Source organism: Nesoenas mayeri (assembly GCF_963082525.1).
Source record: "Nesoenas mayeri genome assembly, chromosome: 17".
In the NCBI taxonomy this organism is placed as follows: domain Eukaryota; kingdom Metazoa; phylum Chordata; class Aves; order Columbiformes; family Columbidae; genus Nesoenas; species Nesoenas mayeri.
Window position 1 is genome coordinate 9,128,927 of NC_137565.1, and position 19,754 is coordinate 9,148,680.

The 19,754-nt window shown below is 47.0% G+C and overlaps 1 protein-coding gene across 1 annotated transcript; it reads left to right on the forward strand.

The window, feature by feature from the left end:
• Window positions 1–1,347: 1,347 nt before the first annotated feature.
• On the forward strand, window positions 1,348–17,764 carry GGT5 (gamma-glutamyltransferase 5; the record flags this gene model as incomplete). Its single annotated transcript, XM_080355434.1, has 12 exons — window positions 1,348–1,508; window positions 9,721–9,851; window positions 11,220–11,309; window positions 12,414–12,603; window positions 13,190–13,347; window positions 13,772–13,921; window positions 14,328–14,461; window positions 15,024–15,226; window positions 15,651–15,742; window positions 16,552–16,661; window positions 17,286–17,393; window positions 17,618–17,764. The coding sequence occupies 12 exons, from the start codon at window positions 1,348–1,350 to the stop codon at window positions 17,762–17,764; spliced, it is 1,674 nt and encodes a 557-aa protein (XP_080211560.1).
• Window positions 17,765–19,754: the final 1,990 nt, after the last annotated feature.

Below are 19,754 nucleotides of genomic sequence, written 5' to 3' on the forward strand. Positions count from 1 at the left end.
TCAGCGATGTTTTGCAATGGGGTGAAATGAAGGGTCACATTAGAGCTGTGGAGGCTTGTTACACGTGCCAAGTATATTCACCAAGTCAGACAGAAATGTGGAGACCAAGAAATTATTCCTCAGGGACCCTGGTTTTATCTTGGACAAAACTATATATTTTTCTTGGACTATTCTCGCTTCCCCAAGATAACCTTACGGGAAGATGCAACTACAAAAAAAGACAGTCTATTCTATCAGATTAATTTCTTGAGAAATAATACATGAAACAGTATTGCTTAGCTATGAAATAAGTTTTAGCGGGTGCAAGTTCGAAGTCCATACTGAAATACAAGTGTAAATCTGCCTGGATGAATCCCCCTTTTCCTAACTCTAGCTGGAAAAGGATCACAGATAACACCTTTTAGAAAGACAGCAGGCAGATGTGGAGCTGTATCTTTAACTTTTTAAGTGCAAGGAGAACTATGTAATTAAGAGGCTCTTGAAGAGCTGGCTGGGGCCAGCTGTGCTGCATAGTGCTTGATGCTGCCGATGCCGACCGCTGCTCTGTTAGGCATCGGGTCTGGTCTAACTGAGCAACTGTTTGCTTCCTGGGTGCTGTGGTTGCTGACTGGGACAGGCTGGACCCCAGGGCTTTTGGCTGGACTGTTTGGCAGAAGTGCAGAGGTGTGCTGTTTTATTCAAGCTATTCTATTATGCTCTTTTACAGAAGATGCCCGTTGTAGACACTGGCAAGATTCAATGATGGAAGAAGTCAATAAGCAAGATTATAAAAAACTATAAGGTAAAGTAAGAGCAAATATGAAGGCTCCAGCTTTGTAATTTGTATTTAGCTTTTACTTCTCTGAGTAGTCTTATGGAAAGAAAATACCCCAAGTTTGCAATGTAGCATTGATGTTGCAATTTTCTCAGTGATTCACCATGTAGGCTGCCTTTGTTTGATAATTTGCTGTGTGTGGCAAGAATGTGAAGACAGGAAGGCTGTGTGAAGCCAATAAGCAGTGCAGAGATTTCACTTTGAAGTGCTCCAGCAGTGAATGCGTTAAATGTTTTCACCAGAGACTTAAAAAAAAAAGCACATGGTGGATATGCCAGAAGTTTACTTTCTAAAAGAGAGTGAAAAGCCTCTCACACCTAAGAGAGCAGGAAAGGGAGAGTACACCGTTTCCTTTTTAGCAGCTTTTAGTTTTAAAAAATAGTGTAATTCTCAGTTGCAGGGGGCAGAGCCCAAATCAGTGAGACCTCCCGCCCAAAACTGCCGGAATCCTCTACTTCCACCCTGAGCAAAGCAGGCGCCTTCACAGAAGGAGTAAAACCCTTCCATCTGCCTCCGGCGGTGTAGGAATAGACATGTCTACGGGGAAGATCTGTTGCCTGGTGCTGCTGACCCTCGGGGTGCTGGCAGTGGTTGTTGTGCTCGTGGTCATCCTGACTCAACCCAAGTGCGGTCCTCAGCGCTACCTGCACGGTGCCGTGGCTGCTGACACCGAGACCTGCTCTGTCATCGGCCGGTATGTGCACGGACCTCTCGGGTTTTCGGGTCACATGTTGTGTTTGTCGTGGACTCGGAGTGACGGGCAGGTACACGTAGTAACTACGGGGGCGCACTGGGTTTCTGCCCTGTTCCCGCTTCTGGGGCTGAGCAGCAATGCTGCTCCCTAGGTGCTTTCCATCAGCGTGGAGCCGCTCAGAGCGCAGATGGAGCCCTGCTCTGCAGTTGGTGCTTATTTTCATTATCCAATGTAAAAAAAATTGCAGCTCTGCAAATCCATGGCCTTTTGGAAGGTCCAAATATTTAAAATATACAACTGTAAGGTAATTTTTAAGTGAGGAAGCAGGAAATTTACTGCTTACTTCATGGTGGTAAGTCTGTCAGTTAAGTGGCTTAGAAATAAATTAAGGAAGAAGTGAGAGGAGGTAGGAGAGAGCTGCGGCTGTGCTTCAGCAGAGGGGCAGTGGCGACTGGGCATCCCAGCCTTTGAAGTGTGTGTTTCTGGACGCAGGTGTGTCTGCTATTGAGAGAGACACTGTATTGTAAAGCAAAGAGCAGATTTAATTGAAATTCAAAATACAAAAGACATATTTACATCATTTGGAAGGAAAGATGTAGGTTTACAAATTCTCTAGCTGCCCAGGTTGTAACACTTCAGTTTGTGTAAAAACTTCTCTCTCAAACATTTTGACTCTTATGTTATTATTTTACTGTTACTGTTACTTCAATTCTTATACACTTGTATACACGGAAGTAGAAGGATGGAACTTTACAAGCTAAGTGTGATGCTAAGTGTGTCTTGTGGCTGGAGGAGTGAGATACACCGTGCTTGCTATGTCACACCTGTGGTTCTTGCAATGACGTGCAGACACAGCAGTTGTGAGCAGCTGGAGAAAATGTACTGTGGCTGCACATATGTCAAGGAATGAGATGGAGTTTTTTTTACACTAAGCCACAAGTTAGTTCTTCAGGGTAGGAGAAATATATTTTAAATCATTATTAATGGAAATAGAGGAAAATACATTACTGGATTACTCAAAAATCTGCTGGGAAAACCAAAGTGCTTATTTTGCAGCTATTACAATTTTTAACTTGAAGTAGTGTAGAATCAGTTGGTAGGCATTGAAGTGAGAGCCACAGGAATCTGTGATCAGGTTGACAACTGAGAAGCTTTGGCCACTGCCACTGGGCTGTCATCTGTTCCCTTCCCTTCTCTCCACAAGAAGCTCCACCTGCTTCCATTGCTGGACCTGCACCTCCAGCACACTTGCTGTCAAGGTCTGTGATGTCCCGCCAGTGACAGACCACCTTAGATTTCCTGCAGATAGTTTGCCAATGATCCCACAGAGTTCTGCCCTGGGTCCAGCTTCCCATCACACCTTTTTCAGTCCTTTTCCCCAACCTGGGACATCTGCACATCATGGCCAGCTGCTCCAAAGGTATCAGCTTTCTCCCACAGCGCTGCCAGGCCCCCTGGATCTCCCCAGATGAGACTGTTTTCCTCCTTCACCTTCGCTCTACATCACTCACACTCTGCCCGGTGGTTAGCCCTGCTCCTCTGCTGCTGCATGCTGTTTGCTGCTTTTCCAGGTATCCTTCGTCTCCAGCCAGTCTTGGAAATATTTGTGCTCATTTCCTGCTGTCCTTATACTTGAAATGAACCAACCTCCTGGGTTGTTCTCCCAGCTTGAGCTATCTGCTCATCTTCTTGCAATAGATCATAATAAAACTGTTTATAAAAAAGTTCATCTGCAACAGAGCTTGTGATCAGAAGATTTGTAAGCTTTGTACAGCATGCACCCTTGTCTTTGTCATTGTCCTCATTCTCTCTTTGTCCCCACTGGCCCACAGTGTTAGCTTGTAAGGAAGGAAGGTTTTTCTCTGGGTGAAGCTTACTGAATGCTCTGTACTGTATGTGGTCTTGTTCATTTTCTCCCAGGCATTTCTGTACTGTTTTATCTTATGTCACAGTGTAGCTCTTAGCTATTAACATGTGATAATCACCACTAAATTAATTCTTGGCTAAATTAGAGTGAGGCAGACTACATCTCTGGCTTTGCATGTGCACACTGCAGAGCCTTATAACAAATCTAGAGGAGCTTATGACAACTAAGATTAGGTGAAGCAACAAGTTTCCTCACTCTAACTTCATAGTAATTGCTGAATGCTTTTAGCAGAAACATACAAAAAAGGGAAAGAGCAATCTCCAGCACCATGAAAAAACAATAGCCTTGGTGGCTTGGGTATGGCAAAGCTACAATCAAATCAAAACCACATGTTGTAACTGAACCTGTCAGCCTGCCCACCCCACTGGTGAGAGCAGGAGTCATTGCAATGCAGCACAGCACGGACAGATTCAACAGTGCCGGTTTGTCCCTGCTCTTCCCCGCTGACCCTGCAGACCCTTTCTCTGCTGAGACCCTGGGCTGTCCCCTCAGCCACCCCTTCATCCTGCAGATAACCCCAAGCTCCTGGGAACTCATGTGGGCGATGCTTGGAGAACCTCAGGGCAGGATGGGCATGAAACCAAGTGCAGTGCTCTGGTGCCTAAAGTCTTGGAAGTGAAAAGCAGCACCCAATTTCTGACCTACTTATCAATTTTATTCTTTATTAAAAAAATCTCGTTTACTTAAAAACAAATGAACAAAAACACAAGAAACTCAAACCATATGCTCTGTGAGTTGTCATTAACAGTAATGAAATTCCTAGGGCGTTACATGATACTGTGTTGGTTTAAGATGCTGCTGTTTAAGACAGAGTTTTGTGTACTTCTGATAGAGCTTTTAATTGAACTTGTTGAGCCTGACTGACCTGAACCTTTTCCCCAAAAGCAGCCTTGTCTTTTAAGAAGTGGCATGGTGGGTTGGGGCAAATAGCTCAGGACCCTTGTGTTTTGCATCTCTGGTAGTTCAGCTGTGAAGGAAGGACCAGTGAAGGAACCATGTAGCTCTGTAATTCGTTAGTACAAGCAGGAGACTGGGGACAGAGTCTCAGCCCCTGTTTGCTGTTCTTTTTATTCAGTTGTACTCAGCTGTCATCTTCAGGCTTGGGTTTTCCAGCTCTGGAGATGGTGTTTGTATATTCTGGGGCTGTGTAAAGTTGGACTTTCTGAAACCTTTATGCAACTCTTTGACTCCCCGCAGCATGTCATTGTCCTTGCTGGCAGGTCCTGTGCTAGACTTGCTGTTAGACATCAGTGTCCAGTGCTTGGTGGGCAACGAGGTGGGGTCTTTTGCTGCGAATGGTTTTACTGCTGGAGACAGGAGACTGACAGCAATATTGTGCAGCTGTGTGGTCCGGACAGGGGCCATGTGCTGGAAGAAAACTTCTCCCTGAATGAAGTTAAACACTTTGATGAAGAAGGGTGGGAGGCTAAAAGGAGAGTTAGAGCAGTTTTTAACCCAAGGATGTGGATTTGGTACCAAAGGCCACCTCAGTAATTTCTCCTCATGTCAGGAAGCCATGAGGAGACAGGAGGTGATTTCCCTGGCAGGGAATGGTACCCAAACCCACCTTTACCTCCAGCTCTGAGCTACTTGTTCCCTACTGGCAATGGAAGAGGCTTTTTCTGTCAACCATGCAAGATGCTTTATATTCCCTACCAGTGTGCTGTTTGAACTCTGCTCTCCACTGCTCTGCATCCATTTGTTCCCCAAATGGCAGAAGCAAGAGCCAGCATGAGGCCAGGGAGAGATTCAGAAGCGCTCATACCCAGAGATGGGATTTGCTGCAGTGAGGCGAGCTGACCTGACCTGGCCCAGCACCATCTCTGATCCCACTTCTCCAGTGTAGCCCAGCACAGCGCCTGGGAACTGGCTTTTTCTGAAACGAACCCCCGCCTGGGGGACAGGGCGGTGGGGAGGGTGAGAATTTAATGCTCAGAAAATCCCTGCGGTCCTGGGAAGCTCAGCCTTAGGCAGAGAATGTGCTGAAAAAAGCCTTTTCAGTGATGGCCCAGCAGCATTTCTGAAGAATGTTAATATCCCAAAGGATTTGCCTTCCCTTCTTCTTGTATTTTAAGTTTTAAATTTGTCAGCCGACCCTTTTTTACTGAAACAGCTGTTGCTTTTGCTCCTGTATAATGGGTGGTCTCCGTCCAGCCCCCAGCTTCCTTTAGCACAAGAAAAGGTCAGTATCATTTAATACCTTAGCATTTCCTGTGTATTTAAAATAGCTTCAGGGCTCCTTCTAGCCCAGAGCAGAACAGCAGATTTTGCTGTGAGGATTGTGTGAGCAAAGTGCCATCACTCACCCTTCCTGGGAGGGTGAATCCTGGTTGTGCAGCTGCTGCAGCGAGACTTGGTTGTTAACATCCTCTTCTGCTCCCAACTTTAAGGAAACTCCATTAATGGCCAAACGCTAAAGTTGAAACTATGTGGCAGGAAGGATGTAGGACAAAACATTTTGTTATCAGATCTTGTCAGCTGTAGAGCTAAGATGTCTCTAGAGAGACCCGGTAGGTACCACACTTCGACTGAGGGGCTTGTGCTCTATAATCAAGGTAGCTGTAGCAGTGATCCATATAAAGGGTGCAACCTGATAGGACAGTCTGGCTGAATGAGAAAGGCATAATGGCCCTAAATTCCCCAGGCATCACTTCCAAGAGATGGCAGGGCTCTGCCTGAAAGCAGGTGAGCCAGGCATTGGGAGCCAAGTGTGACAGGCCAAGCGCCAGCTCAGACAGCGGGGTTTCTTTTGTGTTGCAGTCTCCAGGGAGCCTGAAGGGAAAGCTGTTGATACTGGGGTCTAGTCTGCAGATGGCATAGAATGGCTGTAGGCCCTGGACCGTGGGAGGACACATATCAGACCTCCTGGGTAAAAGAGCAAAGCAGCTCAAAAGAAATCTTGTTAATAACCATGATCAGGATTTGGTTTTACTCCTGCTGGATTCAGTTGTTGCTTTAAGTCTTGCTTTTCCTTAGCTACCACTGTGCCTCTCCTGTGTCATGGGACACTACCTGTGCTGGGGTGCAAGTGAAAAACTGGACAGACACATACACCCCCCAACAGAGCCAGGGAAACAAAATAAGTGTGGTCTGTGAGCCCTCCAAGATGTGTTTGTGAGACTTGGGGCTAGAGGTGCTTCCTGCCAGGCTGGGAAGAGCCAAGATAATGCCTAGTTTTGGGAGAAATCTCAGCTCCCCTTCCCCCAGCCCCTGTCCCCCAAGGAAGCAGCAGGCAAAGGACCATGCCCAGCACCACACATCCCATCACACACTGAGAAGTCTCAGGTGCCGCACACGGTGCTCGTGGATGGGAAGCCTTGTCTCTCCATCCCGGAGTGCTCACTGAGAGGCAGCAGGCAACTGGAAAGCCCTCCTTCCCTCGGGCAAGAAGCAGGTTTGTGTGTGTGGTGTTAGATGTAGTGTTTGCCACCAGAGGTGCCAGTTACCACCCATATAAACCCAGTAGACAGGAACGTAAAGCACTTTTAGATTATCTGGAAATTCTGTTTTTCTTGTCATCTTGCTTATATTGCCAAAATGTGATTAATGAGGGCTAGTGACCAAGGGCAAAGCAAAACATGCCTTGCTTTTCTCTGAAAAGTTGTCCCTGTGTTGGCTGCTGGTGTTATTTTGATCTCTATTGTGTTAACGCTAAGGAGTTGCAGCCAAGAATCAGGAACAATAAGACTATCTCTGGCTTTCCTGCCTCCCTGAGGCGTGCACAATGGCAGTGTCTTGGGCACGACCCATCTGAAAAGTATTGAGTGGATTGGCAGGCTGGAGTAATCAGTGCTCATAAGCACTAGATTTGCCTCCACCTTGCCAGGTAGGATGTGTCCATCCTGGCAGCGCTGCTGAAGTCCTCTCCAGTGGACAGTGAACGTCCTTCTCCCACTTGTTCCTTTGATGCTCTTGGGAAGTTTGTGTCCCTTTGGCAGTAACAGTCCAGGTCTCAGCTGTCTTGAGAAGTTTGCTGCTCTCTTTAGCAGTTAGGTGAACCTTTTCTGCTGAGACTGAGACCTCATTTGTCCTCCCTGATCTCAGCAGGAGCCAAGGGCACAGCAATAAACTCAAGTTTACAGGGCTTGTGTTATCCTGGCTCGAACTGGGAATGTTGGGGGGGTTGGAGCATGGATAAGGTCATACTAAGAAACTCGGGTTTGTGTGCTTTGTGCCTATGGTGCTACATTTGTGGTAGTTAAAGGGTATTTAGCCCACAATGTTGCTTTTATAAACAAGTACTTAAGAACACCAAAATATCTTAGCATCATCCAGAAACAGGCCATCTAGGTTTACAAAAATTAATAACTTGATTAACTGCAGTCACCCGTTAGAGCACACTAAGTTAATGCACTTCCAGTGAAGAGCATGCTGGCTTGGTGCAGATCAGTGAGGGGGGGGAACAGCTCGTCTTTTGGAGCAGGTAGATGACCATCACCAGATGACACAAGAAGGGATGAGAAGCTTCATCAGGGAGTGCTCCTCTGGAATACATATGTTTCTGGGGACATGGTGAGGGGTGTATGGCACCAGTGTCAGAGGGAGAGTGACAGGAGGGTCTCGGAACAAGATGTGTTGCAAGATGTGCAACAACTTACACAACTGTGAGTGTGGCTGGGAACTTGGATGAGGATCTGGTGTTTTCCAGCCTTTGGGAAAATGTGCCTGATGTTCCATGTTAAGGTCTTAATGCCTTGTGTTGAATACTATACAATGTCAAAGTTTCTTTTTAAAGTTGTTTTTCACTATGAATTAACTCAGAACCATGGTTTTCCCTGGCACCAGGCTTTGTACATGTGCTGTCTCATAGCCCATAATCCAGGGCTCTGGGGAGCACTGTCCCATGTCTGTGTAGTGGTCTTTCTCCCCTCTTGCCCCAAGTTTCTAACATGCTGTCTGTGCCTTCTGCAGGAGTAGCTCAGTTTCTCATGAAGCCCTCTTGTCATTCCCTTCTGTTGTTAGCAAATAAAAAGCTCGAGTTTCAGAAAAACACCACCGAGGGACATTCATGTGGTGAGTCTTACCACTGCTGCAAGGAGATGAATGGACGAGCCTGAGCCTCAGTCTCCATTTCCAGCGCTACAGCCGGGGAGCAGCCTGCTGCTGGGAGGCTAAACGCCACGCAGATCCCAGACAGAAGGCGTGGGGGTTCCCTACCATTTCTTTTCTCCCCGCTTGTCTACATGCCATTTCCTTGCAGGTGGGGGTTCCAGAGGCACTTAGAGAAACAAAGGGAAGCTGCAATCAGTGTGCCTGCTGACAGCATCCTGTTCCCAGCCCCAGCAGGTCCCAACCACATCAATGGATGTAAAGTAAACAGCAGTCCCGGCATGGGCTCTGTGTTCCTGTCACAGCCTCTGGGAGCAGTTGCACTCCAATTAATGAACTACTCCACTTTCCCTTCTGGCTTTGAATTACCTAAGCAAGGGACCGACCCAAACAGCCAGAAACCTTCCTAGCAAATACCAGTACTGGCTATTGGCAGGCTGTGCAAGGAAACCCCACCTCGCCACATTTCCACTGCAAGGAAGAGGGTTTTTTACAGCTCTGCTTGAGGGAAACCTTTGTTGAGACATGTTTCTCTAGCAGAAACTCATTGCTGTCAACAGCATGAGGCTGCCTTAATGCCTGTGTGTTCTTTGGTGTGGCTGTGCCTAGCTAGAAACAGTTGAGGGTTTTTCCTGTTTGTGGATTTTTATTTTGTGTTGTTGTTGTTGTTGTTTTGGTTTTTGTGTTTGTTTGTTTGTTTGTTTTACATTTGGGGATACAAGGAGGGGATGGGATTTTTGTGCTGATGTCACATAAGCCCAGGAAGGCACAGTGTAGGAGCAATGAAGTAAAGCCTAAATTTTGTGCTAATTGACATGCTAAGTCTCAGGAGTTTTCTTCACGTGGATCCATCGCTTCTGCTTCAGTGGGCCTGTCCTGTTGACAAGCATATGAGTTTTTATTAGGAATGGTAGGTGGGGAGCTAGACATCAGTTGTTTGGTTCCCAGCATGTGGAAAGCTCTCTCCCCTGCCAAGAGCACCCTCCTCCACCTCTGGGAGCTCCTTGCTGTCCCTTTTTTTCAACAATGTTTGTGAGCATCTGTAGATCTCTGTCCTATCCCTGTTTGCCCAGAGAAAGGTCTTGCCCACGGCTGCTCTTTCCTCCCACAGATTCTTCTCTCCCACTAATTTTTCTTTCTCACTCCCACAAAGGCACCTTTCTGCACTCTCACACTCCTCCATTCCATCATCCCTGGATTCTAACATTGTCTTTTTTTCTTCCCTTTCCACTGCAGGGACATCCTGAAAAGTGGAGGCACAGCTGTGGATGCTGCCATTGCTGGCTTGATCTGCACCTCGGTGGTCAACCCTCAGAGCTCAGGCCTGGGTGGTGGGGTCGTATTTACCATCTATAATGCCAGCACAGGTATGGGCCAGCCCTGGCCGCTCCGTGCTGCCCTGTCTCCTTGCAGACACACAGCTGCCATGGAGAAGTCAGACTCCTTCATGTTCTCTCAGAGCAATTTTTTGAATATAAGAACTGCATCCTCTGATCACAAACCACGCTTCTGCGCTTAACCTAGAGCACCCGCTACAGCAAATGCATGTTTTTGCAGCAAGAACATGTGGGTGCTCATCTTCCTCGGCAGCTCAGGCAGTGCCTGCTGACCCGGAGCAGCGTTGCACGCTGCATGGGTAGGACTCCCCAAAGCGGCGGTGAGGCTTCCTGTCCCAGGACATGCATTTTCCCTTCAGAAACTTAAATCTCGCAATGTTCAGGGCCTGCTGGGAAGCCCTCCAGTGTTCGGCTCTATCCCTAGTGTTGTGTTCTTTTATGTTTTTAATGTTTGGGGTTTTTTAAACTGCTTTGGCTCCGAAAAGCCCCCAGAGCTTATAGATCCAAATAGTAGAATCACCAGTGAGCACAATAACAATATCATAGTTTTAAAAACCCTGCCAAGTAGTCTCACAGAATCACGAGTCTGGAAATGCTTGGGTGTATCTTATGCAATAGTATGATTTGGCAAAACACCTATATTTTTATTTTTTCCTTTTTGGCAGAGCCATGTAACTTTGTTTCCTATCAACAGTCCTCCTCTGCTACCTGAACTATCCTGCCCCACAGAGCCGCACACGGCCATGCCCGGCTCAGGCGCTTGGTACACGAGGTAGCACTGTGGGCTCCTGCAGCACAGCTGGTTCTGAGAACCGTGACAGATAAATACAGGGCAGAGCAGGAGGTGAAATAATGGGCGAAACCTGAAATACAAGTGTACATATGTGGCGTTTTTGGGTTTGTTTGGTTTGGAGTTTTTTTATTGTTTGGTTGTTTGTTTTTTTTTTCCTTTCAAGCTTCCTGATACATAGAGAGATTTTCAGTATCACCATTCTCCTTACAAATGTGATGGCCCATCACATAGAAAATGGCCCACCATGGAGCATAAGGCTCCTGTTATGTCTCTAATGTCCCACCTGTAGAGGAAGTGCAGGAACCTGCAAATCAGGTGTGAGCCCTGGGTGGACCTTACCTGGCTGGAGACAGACCCTGGCCTTGTCCCTGTACCTTCCTGGCCTCTAGGCAGGCGCTGCTTCGTTTGCTCTGAATAAAAGCATGGGAGCAAACGACAGTGTGTGCCAGCTGCAGCCTGACCCTGCGTGTGTGTTTGACAAAAGGCAGAAGGTTTCAGGGCAGTTTGTGGTGGTGCCGGGGGCTCTGGGCTAAGCCCTGGCTGAGCTGTGAGCTTCACCTGCTTCAGGAAGACAATGTTACACATTTCTCCCTTCTCCTTTCTAGGAACAGTCGAGGTGATCAATGCCCGTGAGACAGTCCCACGAGGATTTCCGCATGATCTGTTGTCTGGCTGTGCTACTGGGTTGCCCATTGGTAAGGACACAGACTGGGCCATGAGGGCTGTGTGTGCTCCTGGCGTGCAATGCACTAAGCTCGGGGTGGGGGAAGTAAGGACCTTGCTGGCTTTATCTGAAGTTCTGTTTACTTGCTTGCGCTCTTCTTGGATTGATTTTTGCAAAAGTAAGAAAAAATACTAGTTCCTTAGAATTCCTGTTTTGTAGTAACATTGGCAACCTGACTAGCAAGGGGGTGGGGAGCAAAGCGTGAAGAGAAATCACTATGTAAGTTCTCTTCATAGGAAGTCTGCATTTCAAGGCCAGATTTCCCAAAGCACTCATTTTGCAGCAGTTCTTGCAGTCAAAAACAAGGTCAATAGCTGCTCAGACTTTCTGGAAATGAAAGAAATCAATCTAGTGTGCTTGCCCATGTCTTCAGATTCAGAAGTTGAGCTGCTGGGCTCCAGCCTAGCTCAACTGTCACCTCAATCCCATCCAAGGAGGCTCCGTGTCCATTTGCTGTTACTGGTTTGGTCAGGCACTCTTGCTTTAGCAGCACATCTCGGATCTTTCCACATTTCTTTCTGCATTCATTCTCCTTCCCTAGCATGTTTTCTTTTGGGGTGTGTCCTACTTCCTAGAAATATTCTTATTCTTAGAAGAAGAGCCTGAAAAGGAACAGGAACAGCTATGGTTGGAAGGGACAGTTGGAGGTCTCTGCTCCAACTCCTGCTCAAAGCAGAGTCATGTCAGAGTCAGCTCAGGCTGCATGGGGCTTTCTTCTGTCTCATTTTTAACTTCTCCAAGGCTGGAGAGTTTCACAGCTCCATTTGTTCTGGTGTTGACCAGGCTCCGCATGACTGCTTTTTCTTGCAGGTCCTGCTCCCATCTCCCTTGCTGCAACACGTGCCTGTTGGTTCTTTTGCTTTCACCATGCACCTCTAAGTTGGGCTTCAGCTTTTCAATACCCCTTCTATTAGGTGATGTAAGAAATACATGAACAGGAAAGAATAGAAACTAAAAGTCTGTTCTAGAAGCTTTAGTCCTCCCTGTACAAATCCACACTTTCTTTGGAGTGCTTTGAGGTGAAACGTACAGGCCACTGAGTTAGTGGGTGTGACACTGCCGTCCTGCTCTTCAGGTCCCCGCTGGATTGCTGTACCAGGAGAACTTCGTGGGTATGAAGAAGCCCATAAGCGATATGGCCGCTTACCATGGAAAGCCCTGTTTGAACCAACCATCAAGCTCCTTTCAGAGCCACTTGTCATTACCCCGGTTATGGACAAAATAATCCATCACCCATTCTTCTCTCGTCCAGGAAAAAGCCTGTGGTAAGACCCATGAATTAAATTGCAGTGTGGGGACCACTATTCCCTCAGCTTCAGACCCTTCCTCTAACATACTGACATGGAGTGCAGGCTGCTGCTGTGGCTTTTACTCAGTAAATATTTGCTATGGAGAGGAAAGGAATAAAAGAAGTGGTTTTTTAATTTTTTTTCTGCCAGCAACTGTTTTTGTTTGTTTGAGTGTTTTTTTTGTAATTTAGAGAGACTTGGCACAGCAAAACTGCACATCTGCTCATGGGGAGGAGCTGGCTGCATGTGGCTTGCCTCCATCTGTGTGGAATTGATCCCCTGGCAGCAGGGCCCTACAGCAGATACCCGTTTGGAGAAGCCCCACTGACCTGAGCCAGGGTCAAAGCATTAGGTCCCATGGAGGAAACTTTCGGGAAAGAGTTCCTAGTACTTCTGGGTAGCAATCAGCTGAGAACTTTCCTCCATGTAGATGGCAGTGTAGCCCTGGCTTGGAAAGTGTACAGCAGGTACAAAGCAAATCAGCTTTGGGAAGGAGAAAGAGATTGGCCCTGGGGACAGAATAAGCACATGCTGTAAACTGATGGATGTTCTTCTTTAACAGCCCACTGATATGTAACGATGAAGGGTTTTTGAAGCATGGACAGACCTTCAGGTGGCCAGCGCTGCAGAAAACACTGAAAGCTGTAGCAGAAAATGGAGCTGCAGCATTTTATGAGGGACAGATAGGAAAGGCCCTGGTGGAGGACATTAGGAAGGCTGGTAGGTAACAGCTACAGTTAATACTAACAGACAGGCCTTTTTCCCACAATTGGCCAACAGTGAGGGTTTACCAGGGGAACACTAACACATGGCACTTGTGTGCCACTTGGGGTGACACCTGGCATGGGAAGGGGCCACCTTTCCCCAGCACTTAGAACTCAGAAGCAGGGCTGAGAGCCACCTGCTGCTCTGGCATTCACCCATGGTGCTCGTGCACTGGCCTCTCCAACACCCTCAGGCTTTGCGATGTCCTTGTTTTGGTGGTAGATGAGGACACACAAAGACATTTCTGGGCTTGGTGGAAGAAATTTAGAGCATACAGGGATGGCTATAAGCGTTACTGAGGCTCTGACATAGCCAGCCTGTAGTAACGTGTAGAAGTTAAGGTGCTAATGCCAGTTACCTGTCTGCTTTTCTATTGAAGGGTCTAGCATCTCACTGGAAGACCTTCAGGCATACAGAGCAGACGTGTCCTCAGCTTTGAACATTACGCTGAACAACCACATCACAGTGTTTTCTCCTGGACCGCCCATGGGAGGAGCTGTGCTCATGTTCATCCTCAAGATATTGGAAGGTAAATTCCTAAGGGACAAGGGGCAGCAAGAGGTTTGCAAAAAGTGTTGCTCTAGAGCAGTAGAAAAGTAGTGGGCAGAAATGGAGTTGGCAAGCCAGAATGGGCTACAAAGCAGCAGTGTGGCCGTGCTGTGCAGCAGGTGATGAACTGGCTCATTCTTACAGTGCATCAGCATCACCATAGCTGCTGCAGAGGCCAAAGGATACGTGCTTTTCCCAAGGCTTCAAGAGGAATTGAAGTCATAGCAGAAATTTGTACTTGGTTGTTTCTGTGCCCACATCCTGCTAAAGTGTAAGGGAGACTTGATAAGAACTAGGCTGGGAAAAGGGAGTTCCTTTCAGCTTATTCTTTACAAGTAAACATTGCCTTGGGTCTATTAACAAAATTATTTCATCCTGTTCCATAGTGTATAAACTCCATGAAGCGTCACTGGCGACACCCAAGGAGAAGGTGGAAACCTACCATCGCATTGCGGAGGCCCTGAAGTTTGGCAACATGCTGAAGCCCCATATGAGTGACCCAGCCTTCTCAAAAACTCAGGTGAGCTGGCATGGTGCATGAGGACACCACAGGCACCCACAGCACTGGCAGCTTCTCCTACCTTACTGCTTGATAGAGCAGCCTCCTTTTTTTTTAAACCTGCATTGGCATCAACTCAAGCAGGCCACCTACCCAGACTATCCTACCCGCCAGCACAATGCTATAGTACAGGCGATGCTCTGACACCTTCCTGCTTTGCAGCCACAGAAGGAAAGAAAATAGAACTGCTAGTCAAGAGCAATGCTGCTCAGCTGGCCAAAGCAGAGGCAGGATTAGGAGGTTTACTTTGTCTGCAGTTTCTGTTCAGCTGTCAGCTGGTGCTCACTTGCCTGATAAAGGATGTCCATGTACTCAGGCCAATTCTGAGGTGCCTCAGTATTGAGTGTGTTCCATTTTACTGTGATGAGTGTGGCCTGGGGATTCAGGCTGGAGCTGAATGCTGCTGGTGCAGCTCCCCAAGCTCTGACTGTTATGGCTGAACCCCCCCAGGAATCCTTGTGCTCAAAGACAGACAAGTCTGTGATTTGGAGACACAAACTCAGTGTCCTTGCTGTGATTACAGGTGACTGTGGGGACCATGCTGTCTGACAAGATTGTTGAGCTTGCCAGAAGCCGAATAGATGACCGAGGTGACCATCCACTCAACCATTACAACTTGTTGGAGTCCATCTACAACCACGGATACAAAAGTAAGGGCACAAGCCACATCTCTGTGCTCGCTGCAGATGGCAGTGCTGTGTCCGCCACCAGCACCATCAACTACCCGTGAGTAGCCGAGGGGTTAGTAATTTACACAGGCCGTGTATCACTTTCACAGGATACCTGTGAGGGCTATTTACCAGAAATGCAAAACCCTTGGGCTTCACAGATTTAGGTAGTTTCTTACTCGTTAATGCCTTTTTCATGTGACAGCAAAGGTCTTTGAGCATCAACCTAAAGGAATACCACAATTCACAAAGATAGAACATGTTGCTGAGCTCTGCTGAGTTTCTGCGAGTTGGGCAGATCCCCCATCCACCGATAACAGGGAGCTTGTCTCTGGCCCCAGCGCAGCTGCACAAACACCTTCTGGACACCCTGGCTGGGGCAGTTGGGCTGGGAGGAGACAGAGGTAACGGCAGGGTGCCAGGTTCGGTTATTGTCATTCGCAATAGGAGAGTATTGAAAGTTTGCTTCTTTCCCCCTGCAGGTTTGGCTCCTTTGTGTATTCTAACCAAACGGGGATCATTTTAAATAACGAACTTGCTGATTTCTGCATAGCAAACAGAAGCATCCAGCCAGGTGAGCATTCTCACCCTCAGAATAAAACACGAGGCCAGGAGATGGATATTCAGGCCATGTACAACTGGGTGGGGACTGTTTGTAAACTGCATGTACTCTTTCTTTCCTTTCCTAGGTTTAGATGAGAGTAAGTTTGTTTCAGACTAACAGAGGACAAAGCCTTGCAGTGTTGTCTTGTCCACTCACACATGCCCTTGCATAAAAACATGGGAGTTTTGGGTTCTGACCGGAGAAATCAGATTAAAAAAAAAGCTGAAGCTCATCATTGACTGAAGAGGAGGAGAGGGGAGGGGAGGAAGGAAGTGACAGAACTACTGCTAAGACAACCTTGCTGACTTTAGGCTCATTTATGAAAAAGGATATAGTTGCATGCACGGTCAGTAATTCTATAGGCTTACACTGAGTTCTGCAACAACAGTGTTGATGCAGAGACATTGCTTTGTGAAATAAGCTATCCCTGATGCAATCTCCCTTGTCTCTGCTATGAGAGAGGACATCAGTACTGCGATGGCAGAATTGCTGCTAATGGTTCCTCACCTGGGTTGAAGGAGCTGCAGCAATGCTTGTAGGATGCCCAGCACCAAGAGATGCTTTCTATTTAGCCTGTGCCATGAAGATTCAGTTTCTTGTGAGGTGGGGTCTCAGCACAAGGGATCTAGTTTTCTGGAAGACTTGAACTTCTTGAGGAATGAGCAGCACCTTGGTTTTCCATGGGGAATGCAGGAAGGTTGAGGTGGATAAACTTGTGTGTCCCTCCAACCCCCTTAACAGCCATGTGAGAGGAATAACACTCTCTGCCTCTGCTTTAGGAGAGAAGCCTCCCTCAGCAATGGTGCCTTCCATTCTCATCTCCAAGACAGGAGACATGCTGGTGATCGGTGGAGCAGGCGGGGCCTGGATCATCAGTGCTACTGCTATGGTGAGTGAGCACGTACCACACAGTAACGCTTTCCGCTGAGCAAGGGGAGCACACGCTGTCCTGAACAAAAGGCATTACTTTGCTGCTGCTTGTACTGACACGTGGGAGGCAGCAGTGAAGAGGGCCTGCTGGAGACCCGTCTGCCCTTGCCCTCTTGCCTCCAGCACTTCTGTGACAAGTGCCGGTTCCCTCAGTTCTTTTTTGAAAGGGAAAAAGTGAGAATAATCAAATAGCAAGTTAAGGAAGCTACTAGTAAGTGAGGTATTGCCCCAAAATAATTGACCTTATAATAAGACTTTATCTGAAAATAGAACAACTGTCAAAAAAAAGAGATAAGATCCATCAGTGCATGACTTTGGCTCAGGGAAGGCATCTAAGAAGTATCATTATGTGATCAGTCTGTTTTTATACTTTCCCTGAGCATCTGGTAATGGTCACCTTGAAGACAGGAGACCAGGCTAATAGGACTTCTAGTCTGAATCCGTGCAGCCTCTCAATCAGTCCAGATTTGCACCATCTGCAGAAAGCTGGTCTGGCTGAACACCAGTGCATGGGATGGCAGCATGTGACCCACATTCTTATTCAATATCTCCAGTCAGTCAGGTGGGATTTGTTTTGTTACAGGCGATTATAAACAAGCTGTGGTTTGGCTATGACTTGGAACATGCCATTTCAGCTCCCATCATGCATACTGAAGGTGGCAATATCCTGTTTGAGGAACACTTCAGTGAGGTGAGTGGCCTTGCTTGGATCTTCTTGTCTTCTCCTTTTGGTGAGAAGAAGATTGCTTCTCTAACTCTCCTGAATGATCTTTTTACTCCTAGCTAACCTCCTATTTGGTTAAAGCTCACTTTCTCAACCTGGCCCCACATACAAATCCTTCATTTTCACACTGGCACCGCAAAGACCTCAGGCTCCTGCCCCATTCACTCCATTTGCTCTTCTCTCCCCTACAGGAGGTTAGGAGCGGCCTGCTGGGACGAGGACATAAAGAAGTGGAACCTAAATTTGCAATGAATGTTGTGCAGGGAATTTCCAAGGAAGGAAAATGCATCTCTGCTTACTCTGATAAAAGGAAGCTGGGGAAGTCAGCTGGTTATTAGCATTAAATGCCATCACAAATCACAAAACCACAGGCGATAACTACATTCAGAACATGCTTTGGCCTGGACATGCCAGTATTCCCTGTTCCCATCAGGAGGCCTCCTACAGTATGGACAACACATGAGATTGATTACACCTAATTCCAGTGGACTGCAAGGCACCCTAAGGCGATACAAGAACAGGTCAGCCAACAGGGTAGCTACACCCTCCATTACTTACGTGATATATGGAAAAACATATTTCTTGAACAGATCAGCTATTCAGAATAAGAGAATACAAAGTGGGAAAGGAAAATTGGTCCAAAACCCACAGGGAACACTGTGAACTGACCCAGCTTTCATTCCTGCTCGGGGGGTCTCCATTAAGAGTAGAACTGGCTTCTTTCAGGCTGTTACCACAATACGCTTATTTTTACTGGGGTTCAGCAGTGTGAAGTAAGTAACTGAGTAACTATTTTGGTTAGAAGGATTACAAGAAGCATCCTTAGGGTCAGGATTTTAAAATCTTAAGCACCCAGGCTTAGAGAGTGGGTTGGGAAGGGGAAAAGAACAAAACTCCACACTCCCCCTCTTGGTTTTCCCATCCAAAACAGCCCTACTTTTCCCAAAGGTGGCAGATTAAATTAGAGCGCCATAGCACAAGTTTGCTGCCCTGCTACTCTCTGCCTGGGGGATGCGAAGGACCCCACGAGCTCTGAGTAACTGCACCAAAGCTTCCTTCAACCCTGCACATAGTGACTTGGAGAATTCCCTGCTCCCAGGATGGATGAAGAGCTGTTGATTTTGGATGCTTTATAACTTTCTTCAAAATACAAAGGATACGTGCTCAGAAGACTTCATTTGTAGCCACGAGCTCAGCCTGGCCAGGCAAACACCAGGTCTGCTGAGAAGCAATGCAGCACCATCAGACACTGCCAGAAGACTTTCTTCCGTAGCTAAGGACATGCTCTAGCTCCCTGTTCACCACAACTGCTTTCTAAGATCACAGGGAAGAAATTGTAGGACTCATTAAGAACTATCACCTTCTTGAAGAGACCTGAATTCATGCACATGGATGCAAAAGGTCTTTTGTATTAATAGTTACTCCGTAACCTTGCCCTGCTCAAAATGGCCTAGAGAATCAAACATTTAAGGGGAAAAATAAAAGAGAAAAAGAAAAAAACCAACAAACACCGAACACCAAACCAACAAATACCAAAGAACACATGGAAGCTTTTCTCAAATACCTAGGGACAAGTTCCCAACTCAGTTTTCTGGAAGCTTATGAGCTATACCTCCCTGTGGACACGAATAGGTGTGAGGGCAAGGTAGGGGGTGTGTCTGTGTGTCTGTATCTGTGTGTACATCTGTGTGCCTGTGTCTGTGTGAGTTTGTGTGCGTCTGTGTGTCCCTGCATGTGTGTGTCTCCGTTTCCTTACCTCACACACAGCCCCTGGTATTCCTAGTACACAAACAAATAAAATCCCTCTGTAAACACTGTAGCAAGTATTTGAGCACAAACAAACCAAAACAAGGCCATCCACGCATATACTTGCAAAAAAGGCCAGATAGGTTTTAAGGTTACGTTCTTACCCATGAAGTCTGTCCAATACAGCCATTGGCTTGTTGAAAGCTCAGCCTTCACTTGCATTTTAATGATGGTCTGAGTAAAGCTGACTGGAGCCAGACATGTGTTTTCCTTTAGAAATTACACACTAAGGACCACAGTATGACCACAGCTGTATCAGAGCTTAATGCAAAAAAGTATTCCTAAGTTACCAGATCATAACCGCAAGTACTTAATCATGCATCTGGAAGACAAGTTACTTACGTATATAGCCAGCTCTGTGCACTGTCCCCTCCTTCCTTGTTCTAGTGGAATTCATGCTAAGTCCCCTAGTTCAGGAAAAACTACTGATTTCTCCATCAGAGCTGCTCACTCAAGCCATAGAAGCGCACAGCACCGTCAGCATTACAGTGTTGCTGAATGTGAATTGGGAAAGGGAATAGG